The 9,095-nt window shown below is 46.6% G+C and overlaps 1 protein-coding gene across 1 annotated transcript in view; it reads left to right on the plus strand.

Annotated features, from left to right (window-relative positions):
- Positions 1 to 6,592, plus strand: part of LOC109324410 (keratin, type II cytoskeletal cochleal-like) — a 9,340-nt gene extending 2,748 nt beyond the window's left edge. Inside the window, exons 2-9 of the mRNA XM_019556406.1 lie at positions 866 to 1,074; positions 1,230 to 1,290; positions 1,562 to 1,657; positions 2,236 to 2,400; positions 4,033 to 4,158; positions 4,609 to 4,829; positions 6,188 to 6,222; positions 6,327 to 6,592. Of these exons, the coding sequence (XP_019411951.1) occupies positions 866 to 1,074; positions 1,230 to 1,290; positions 1,562 to 1,657; positions 2,236 to 2,400; positions 4,033 to 4,158; positions 4,609 to 4,829; positions 6,188 to 6,222; positions 6,327 to 6,577 (1,164 nt within the window). The 3' untranslated portion in view covers positions 6,578 to 6,592. The remainder of the gene's footprint in view (positions 1 to 865; positions 1,075 to 1,229; positions 1,291 to 1,561; positions 1,658 to 2,235; positions 2,401 to 4,032; positions 4,159 to 4,608; positions 4,830 to 6,187; positions 6,223 to 6,326) is intronic.
- The last annotated feature ends 2,503 nt before the right edge of the window (positions 6,593 to 9,095 follow it).

The following is a 9,095-nucleotide window of genomic DNA, read 5'->3' on the forward strand; positions in this document are numbered from 1 at the left end:
AGGTCAGCATTTATGGAGGGTAGGGGATCCCCATCACCTGGATCTCCCTGTCCCATAGCAGGCATGGGCGTCCCATGTGACTGATGAAAGACTGACGCAAAGTACCTATTTAATAGGTTGGCTTTTTCTGGGCGTCAGTCATCAGTTGCCCCATCTGGTTTAGCAGGGGTCCAACGTTGCCCTTGCTTTTCCTCCGGCTCCCCACATACCTGAAAAACGACTTTTTGTTGTCCTTGAAGCGAGTTGGAGTTCAGTTACAGCCTTGGCTTTCCTCCCTGCGGGACCAGACCAGCACAGAATAATCCTCCTTGGAGGTGAATCCCATCCTCCATAGGCTTTCCTTTTTAGCCGCAGGAGGTCCACTAGGTCCCTGGAGAGCTGCTATGCCTTCCCTCTGTGTTGGAATGGATTTGGCTTGTGCATTGAGGATCAAAGCATTTGCCCAACGTGGCAACCCTGAGATTAAGAGTCTCATGCTCTACCATCTGAGCTAGCCAGGCTGATGACAATTAGTTGAATCTGTCATAAAGTATGCATGTAAATGTACCCACTGGGTACGCCTACAGAAGATTCTTAATGCGCAGTAGCCTAATAACATTGTACAGTAGCGTGTCACAACACGGGCAGTGTTAATATGCTACCGCGTAGTATTATTAAGTTAGTGCACAGTAGCGTCACTAAAAAGGCGTTCGCCGGTACTACCATGCAGTAACTCTAGTTACCATGCATTTAGTTAGTACCTCATTAAGCAAACACTAAATTAGATGTGCAGTAACTACTGTGCATTCAATGAATGTGTAGATGCACCCACTGGGTATAAACTGGCTCCCCACAGGCGTTTCACCTCCTTCAACTGGTATTTCAGGTCCGATTCCTGGAGCAACAAAACAAGGTACTGGAGACCAAATGGAGCTTCCTGAAGAATCAGCAATGTCGCAGAAACACCATTATGCCCACGTTAGATGCTTATATCTGTAATCTGAGAAAGCAGCTGGAGGCTCTGGGTTGTGAGGGAGCCCAGCTAGAGGCAGATCTAAAAGCAGCACATGAGGTCATGGAGACCAACAAAAAAATGTAAGTGCGAAACAAAAGGCAGGGTTGTCATTGGACGGCAGCCTGGGGAGTATGGATCATACTTGCAATCATCTTCTTCGAGCCTAGAAACTGCAGGCAAGGAAAAAGTCAACCTTGTTCTACTTTAAACAAATCCTCTTTCCTTTCCCCATCAGGTACGAAGAAGAATGCAGTCGACGAACGGGTGCGGAGAATGAGTTTGTTGTTCTTAAGAAGGTGAGTGATTCATACTCTAAATCACCTTCCTTTACCTCCACTTACCAAGAACGCACAATGCATGTGGATTTCTGTGCACGTGATAAAAATATGACTGATACAGCACACAGGAGCAGCATGAGGGATACTCTGCTCGGGCCCAAGCTCGGCTGGACAGAGCCAGTGGGAACGGGCCCGTGTTCCCCTGAGTGTCTTGGAAGTCCCAGTTTTTCAGATGTTCACCTCAGGAGTCTACCCTCAATCAACTATTCTGTTCATGATCTTCCCTTAGGAGGTGGACTGTGTCTTCTTGAACAAGGCAGAACTGGAGACCAGGGTGGAGAGTCTAAAAGATGAAGTCATCTTCCTGAGCAATATCTATGAGGAGGTAATGGCCTTACATCTTCTCTACCTAGAGCCAGGAGATTGCAAGATCTTGAAGTGACTTATCCTAAAAAACAGCAGAAGGGACAGGTTATGCCAACCTAAGTATTGATCTTTACTGCCAACCTAAGTATTGGACACCAAAGATTCTCCTCTTGTTTAGCCTGGTCAAAGCAAGAACAGATCAACGGAGGGGGGAATCATTCAGGCATTAATGGCAGATTTGGGATGCAAAGGGTACATCTACATGTGTGCTTTAATGCACATTAGCCTAATTTAATGCGCATTAAAGCATCACAAAAAGTGCGCTTTCGCTATTGCGCATTACAATAAGCTAACGAGCCTCACCATGGAGGTACTAAATGTAATGTGCATTAGCAGAAGCACATTAATGAATGTGTACATGCGTCCAACACTGAATAAAACCCAGAGTATGTTATTCTGCCATAATTGTGCTACACGTCTGCACCCTTATTTATTCTATGTATAATTAAACATGGTAAGACTTGATACTGAGCAAAGCTTAGGTAAGGAAAGGATCCCCAGGCATATGTAACTAATTGCTTCCCATGCCACCTGCAGGAAATCCACATGCTTCACTCCCATACCTCAGACACGTCCGTCATTGTGCAAATGGACAACAGCCAGAACCTGGATTTGGACGGCATTATCACGGAGGTCAAAGCTCAGTATGAGGATATCGCTAGCAGGAGCCAAGCTGAGGCAGAGGCTTGGTATGAAAGCAAGGTGAACATCATGGAAAAGGAGGACTGGATGCCAGCTAACTCTTTGTCAGGGGCCCTAACAGGCAGCCCAGTCCAGCCCCGGGCTATGAATAGATGTCACTAAATGAAGTGGATCAGTTGTGCCAGGCTGTGCCCTGACACGGCTGATCTGCTTCCCTGGGTGAAACTCCTAGGAGTGGCAGGGGCCTGATCATATCAGCTGTGCCTCGAGCTGCAAACCTTGAGGGTGACTCTGCAAGCGGGGAAACCCAGCAGGTGCTTCCAGGTCTTCAGGGATCTGATCCTGTATGCCCCAGGAATTCACAGAATCATTGACAATGAGGCTTGCAAGGGACCTCAAGAGGTCACATTTAGTGCAACCTCCTGCTCAAAGCAGGGCCAGCTCCAACCAGATCATCCCAGCTAAGGTTTTGTCCACCTGAGACTTAAAAACTTCCAAGGATAGAGATTCAACCACCTCTCTGGGTAACCTGTTCCAGGGCTTTACCACCCTCCTGGTGAATTTTTTTCCCTAATCTCTAACCTCAACTTCTCTTGCTGCGACTTGAGCTCATCGCTCCTTGTTCTGTCATCTGCCCCCACTGAGCACAATCCAGCTCCATCCTCTTTGCAACCCCCCTGCAGGGAGTTGAAGGCTGCTTTTAAATTCCCCGCTCCATCTTCTCTTCTACACACTAAATAAGCCCACTTCCTTCAGCCTCTCCTCACAAGTCCTGTGCCCCAGTTCCCCTGCAGGGAATCCTTGGGATGCGCTGGATGGGGTACGTGAGGCCCTGGGAGTGCCTGGCTGGAGAGTTCAGGCATGTCTGGGCTGCCTGCACTCGCCAGCCTGAAAAGAAACCAACAAAACAGAGACACGAATTAATCCTACCTTTTGTCACAGCCACAAATTTGGGCATCTGTGGTGCAACAAAGGGCATGGACACCTATTTGCTTTCACTTTGTGCTGCGATAGCGGCCAGCCCTACCCTGGCTGATGAACCTGCTGGGCCACTCTTGGGGCCTCCTGAATGGCTGTTGGGGATAACAACCTCCCCAGTGATGTCGACCTAGCAGATGGCAGGCCGATGTCTGCTGTGGTCTTGCCCTCTGGGTCTTGTGCTCTTTAGTTTTCTTGCTTCTGACCCTGCTCTGCCTATGGACTCGAGCTTTTGGGAACTCTGCTCAGCTTTCACAGCTGGGTCCCTGACTCCAGACCTCTGACTTGTCCTGCGACATGGACTTCGCTTCTCGATTTAGTTGCTTGAACTGTAGCTCCTGCTCCACTGTGTGGCTCTTGGTCTTGCAGCTCCTGTGTCTAGTCAGGCCCTGGCAGCCTTCCCACTTGGCTGGGCTGCCTCCGACCCAAGAGTTATGCTCACTGAGAAAAAATCTATTGTAAATTAATTCCAGAGCAACTCCATTTCACGCCAGATTTATCTCAGCTTAACTGGGGTTGTGTCAGTGTAGTTTTAGTAATAGGTTAGACAAAGATGTGTATGGGGTGGTTTGGATAGAGATGATCCTGCCTCAAATAGATGACATCCATAACCCTACTTCTCTATGGCTCTGTGACTGTCCAAGGATAAGACTCAGGCCTTTAATCAGAGTCCTCATGTTTTGCTGGCTCCGGTGACCATGTCTCCTTTTTAAGTTTGAAGAGCTGCGAGTGACCGCCAGCAGGAATGCTGATAATCTGCGTGACACCAAGAACGAAATAGCAGAGCTGACCCGTGTCATTCAGAGACTGAGAGGAGAAGTTGGAACTGCAAAGGACCAGGTAAGCAGGGACTGATGTTAATCCTACTTAAACTGGGTTTACACTGGAGTTATTCAAAAGAGTTACTCTAAATTTGCTCTAGCAGAAGAGTGTGACCCAACTCCCCCAAAGTCTGTAAAAACACTCAAATCTGATTCTATTTTGAGAGACATGAGCCTAGAAATTTCAGGATCAGGCATTCCCTTCCCAACCCCCCGCTTCTCCTCCCTTGCTGTGACTTTCCGTGGGAACGGCTGTCATGGATTGACTGTACTTCTCTATATCTGGAGCAAATGGCTGGGCAAAGCCAACCTGAAGGCTAAATCACAGCCAAGTGGCTTCCTAAAGCCACTCTATGGACTCCATAAAGATTAATGGTATTAAGTAGGCAGAACATAGGAACATAAAGTGCTAACGGTAAGAGAAAGGAAGGACTCACCTGCCAGGACTGACCTGTTTCTCTCCTTGCAGCGCTGCAAACTGGAAGCAGCTGTGGCCGAGGCCGAGCAGCAAGGGGAGGTGGCTATTAAAGATGCCAGGAGCAAACTGACTGACCTGGAGACTGCCCTACAGCAGGCCAAGGCTGACCTGGCCCGCCAGCTGCGGGAGTACCAGGAGCTGATGAACGTCAAGCTGGCGCTGGACATTGAGATCGCCACCTACCGCAAGCTGCTGGAGGGAGAAGAATACAGGTGACTCCAAGACAGTCACCCAAGTCCCCTAAAGATTTGAAATACAAAGTATAATAGAGCTCTAAGGCATCCTTCTTTCCTCCCTCCCTCCTTTCTTCCTTCTGTAATTGCCTGGTAGCTATAATACCCACAGCTATAATAGCTACAGTGCCCCTTGTAAGTTTGCCATCACTATTCACATGCAAGGCTTGGAAGCAAAAGAATTTAGGTGCCAAAGCTGAATACAGAGGCAGTTTCTAGACATTGGAAACTCAGATCAAAGTAGGTCAGAAATAAGTGGCCTAGTTCTGACCTCCCTGCTCCTGGTGTAGATCAGTGATTCTCAAGCAGGCTGCTGAGACACCCGGTGGTGCCTTGAGAGCCTTTCAGGGATGCCAAGTGTCATGTAACCATGATTCACAAGATAAACCCAGATATTACCAATACGGATGCATCGTGTTAAGACTATCCTGCCCATTGTGGTCTTGCTACGTTCTTTTCAACAGAAAAAAGTATTCTATTATTATTCCATAGTCAAAAACCACATGAAAACTAGGATCTGGCATTTTCTGAGGGGTGCCCTGAGCCTAGTGGGAAGTACTTGAGTCTAGAAAGGTTGAGAGCCACTGGTGTAGATGATGAGTAACTTCCAGTAGCATAACTAGGATGGGTCAAGTGGGGCTCTACAGCACTTAGCCCAGGGGTGGGCAATTATTTCGGGCGGAGGGCCGCTTACTGAGTTTGGCAAGCCATTGAGGGCCACATGACAGGCAGCCAGGGGCAGATAAATATTACGTTTCTAAATTTTTTAGGGGCCCCACAAGCTAGATAGAATAGCCTGGTGGGCCGCATATGGCCCATGGGCTGCATTTTGCCCACCCCTGCCCCCTGCCCCTGCTACCTCTATGACCCTTGACACCCCCCGACCCCTCCTACTGTGCCCAGGATGGTGACATTGCTAGTTCCACCTATGGTAACGTTATTAATGACAAAATGGAGTTACTGGCATAAAATTGTCATGCAACCAGAGGTGCCGAGTATGTGGGGGCCTGAGGGCCCTGCCCCCCCTCAGGAAGAGGGCTGTCACTTGAAATATATACAGCTTTTCACATGTCAATCATCTTAGGCCTCCTCCCTCCAGCAAAAATTAAAAAGTCAGCTCCTATGCATAAAAGTATTGTGAAATCAGAATGGGTCCCAACTGTATTAGGACACTCAGACACCATGAGAGCTCAGCCACTCTAATCCATTACAACCCTTCATTTGAAGAAAATTAGGCCCTTAATTACAATTATAATTAATTATAATTGTAATTATAATCACTTCTATTAAAATGTGAATGATTAATTATAATCACTTTAATTCTGTCTTCCTAACAGGCTGGGTGCTGAAGGAGCCTGTCCTGTCAACATCTGTAAGTACTTGGATGGCTCACCTGTTTCAAAGCCTGCTTCCCAGGTTGCATCTTTTCCCAGGAAGCCCATCAGCTGAAACACAATGTTGCTCCTCTTTTTGCAGCTGTGTGCAGATCCCAGGGTGGGCTCATCTGTGACCCTGACCCCTGCATCGGTGGTGGTTATCCAGCAGCCAGAAGCTCGATGAGAATCAGTGGTGTTAGCTGCGACCGAGGCATATACAGCACTGCGATGGGACCAACTGCTGGAGACATGTCTTCCCCCTGTGTCCCTGCAGGCAGCATCAGCAACAGAAGTACAAGAAGCTCCAATATTAGATTTGTGTCCACCAGTTCATCCAGAACAAAGCTTTAAAAACCAAAGGCATAAATGGAAAAGGCCTCCCCCCTTCTAGAATTAAATATATGGTTCTCTGCCTAACAACAGCAACAGCACCGCAAATTGCTACGGTACAACCGCAGGCTCTTGAGTCCCCTGGGGTTTTGCTGCTGACTTCAGTGCACACAGGATTTTCACAGGGCTGGTCTTTGGGGAGATTCACTGATTTGCCCTCCCAATACTTTCTTTTTAGTCCTTGCTTTTTGTGCAATTTCCAATTTGTTCTATTCGATGCAAGACTGAACCTCTCTCCCCACTCCCCTTATGAGCCATATCTTATTTTAGACATAGATCATTTAGACAAAGTGCCCAGTTCTCCACTGCTCCAAACAAATGGCCCAATTCTTGGTTTCTATAAAACCCTTTGGCACCATTCAGGTAAGCATAAAGCATTTAAAAGCAGGTGTCACTAAAGCAAAAGTCTGGGCGCGTCTACACGTGTGCATTAACTGCTCAGTAACATAAATTCCTGCGCAGTACAGGCACGCGTCTACACATGCATGCCCGTACTGCGCAGTAAATATGGTGACTTGTGCGTAAATTTGATACCTGCGTCATGCAAGTACCAAATTTATACCTGATTAGTTACATGTAGATGACTTACTGCACAGTAACACCGTGTGTGTGGACTGACTTGTGCTTTAACACCTGCATGTGCAGATGCTGGCCTATTCCTGCTTACTGTGCAGTAACTTACTGTGCAGTAAATTTAAGCTGGCATAAATGCACATGTAGATACACCCACTGACTCTTGTTGGTAGGTTCCTCCAGGGAGCTGGAGGGTCATCTGAAGCTTTAGAACATCTCTATACTGAAGTTTTACTGCTTTGCTTAATATGTTAACTAAACTACAGCAAAAAAAACCCCCTCTGCTGTGAACGCAGGTATACTGGTCCCTACTCATTTTTATCTGATATAAGATATTCTGGGCATGTCTACACATGCACTTTAATGCACATTAACCCACTTTAACATGCATTAAAGCATCACAAAAAACATGCTTTTTAGCTAATATGCATTAAAATAGGCTAATGCACCTTTTTTCTAGCACCTCACAATGGAGGTACTAAACTTAATGTGCATTACCTAAAGCGCATTAATGAATGTGTAGATGCACCCACTGGTAGCCAATTGCTGTCTACCCATAAGCTCACAGCTATACTAGGGTTTTCACCAACATTGCTCTCTTGGCAATAAATCAAACCCTCTACAAACATATTTGCAGCCTAAGTCAGTATAAATCTGGCCCAAGATGCCTATCTGTGTAGGCTCAAGATCATTATTTCGTTACAGATAGGGCATATTTTTCCAATTTTTTTCCTCAGAGGGTATTGAACTTCCAGCAGCCATTGCTGCTATTAGGCAGATGCTCCACTAACTTGCTGCTTGGTTCATTTTGAAACTGCTCCTCAACCTTTCTTGTTTTCTTTTCGATTCTGGTGATTAGGCAAATGTGAGGTCAGGGCTCTATTTTCCTTAAAGGGTTTGGATTGGAAGGATTATTGTAGGTTTTGAGGAGCAAGCTTGATTGGTCAAGATTGAAGGCACAAGGCCATCAATCCATCTGGGTACAGTTTAAGATACTCCAACAATAGTGATATTCCTGACCCTAATACATCTACCTGCATGTGTCATCACTACATAGGAAGATCTGATGCTTTTCAACATCTACCACATGAGACCTATTGTCAACTCAGTAAATCACTTGCTCTAAGCAGGTTGATTGCCAAAGAAGAGGAAACTACTTATACTTATCCTTTACAATCTGATGGGGGGGCGGGGTGGTTGTGGTCATTAATTCTTAAGGATTCTTTTGTCATGGTTTTGTTCTGTGTTTCCAATAAACTGACATAGCAGATCAATGGTTATGATTTGAGAGTTTCTATTTTCTTTCCATTCTTGAGAGCAATGAAAGCAGCACATCCATCTAGCCCAGTAAAGGAGGAGGATCATCTTTGGCTAAAATTTTGAGAAGCACCCAAGCGACTCCAAAAAAAATTCACTCTTGTGACTCAGAACCAACTCTAAACACAGCCTTGGAGGGTGGAGGCAAGCAAGAGGCTAATAAGGTGGGAACGCCTCCCTCCTTGAATACACGGGTGGAGCTATGTGGAGCCCAATGGACTCTCCACTGGCCTTGACCTCAGGTAATTGCTCAAGTTGCTCACCCCCATGCCCAACGGTGCTCAGAGGACCTGAGTTCTTCCAGAGACTTCCCAGGTGTACGTCAGTGAGTGACAGGCCTTGACAACTAGGCCCTTCTACTGACTAGTGCTTGTCCTCCCAGCAAGTCCCACTGAAGTCAATTCAAGCTTCTGAATTAATGAAGAGGCAACTTCCCAAGTCTAGGGATGACCTCGCTTATACGTTGCTTTTTCCCACTTTCATAGGAGGAAGGAGAGAGAGATGCACTGGGGAGATCTTATGACAAGTTTTCCAAAAATTATTTCAGCCCATGGCTTCTGGACAACAAGTTACCTGCAAACAACACATT

The sequence above is a fragment of the Crocodylus porosus genome, unplaced genomic scaffold, assembly GCF_001723895.1.
Source record: "Crocodylus porosus isolate Cpor-Errol unplaced genomic scaffold, CroPor_comp1, whole genome shotgun sequence".
Lineage (NCBI taxonomy): Eukaryota > Metazoa > Chordata > Crocodylia > Crocodylidae > Crocodylus > Crocodylus porosus.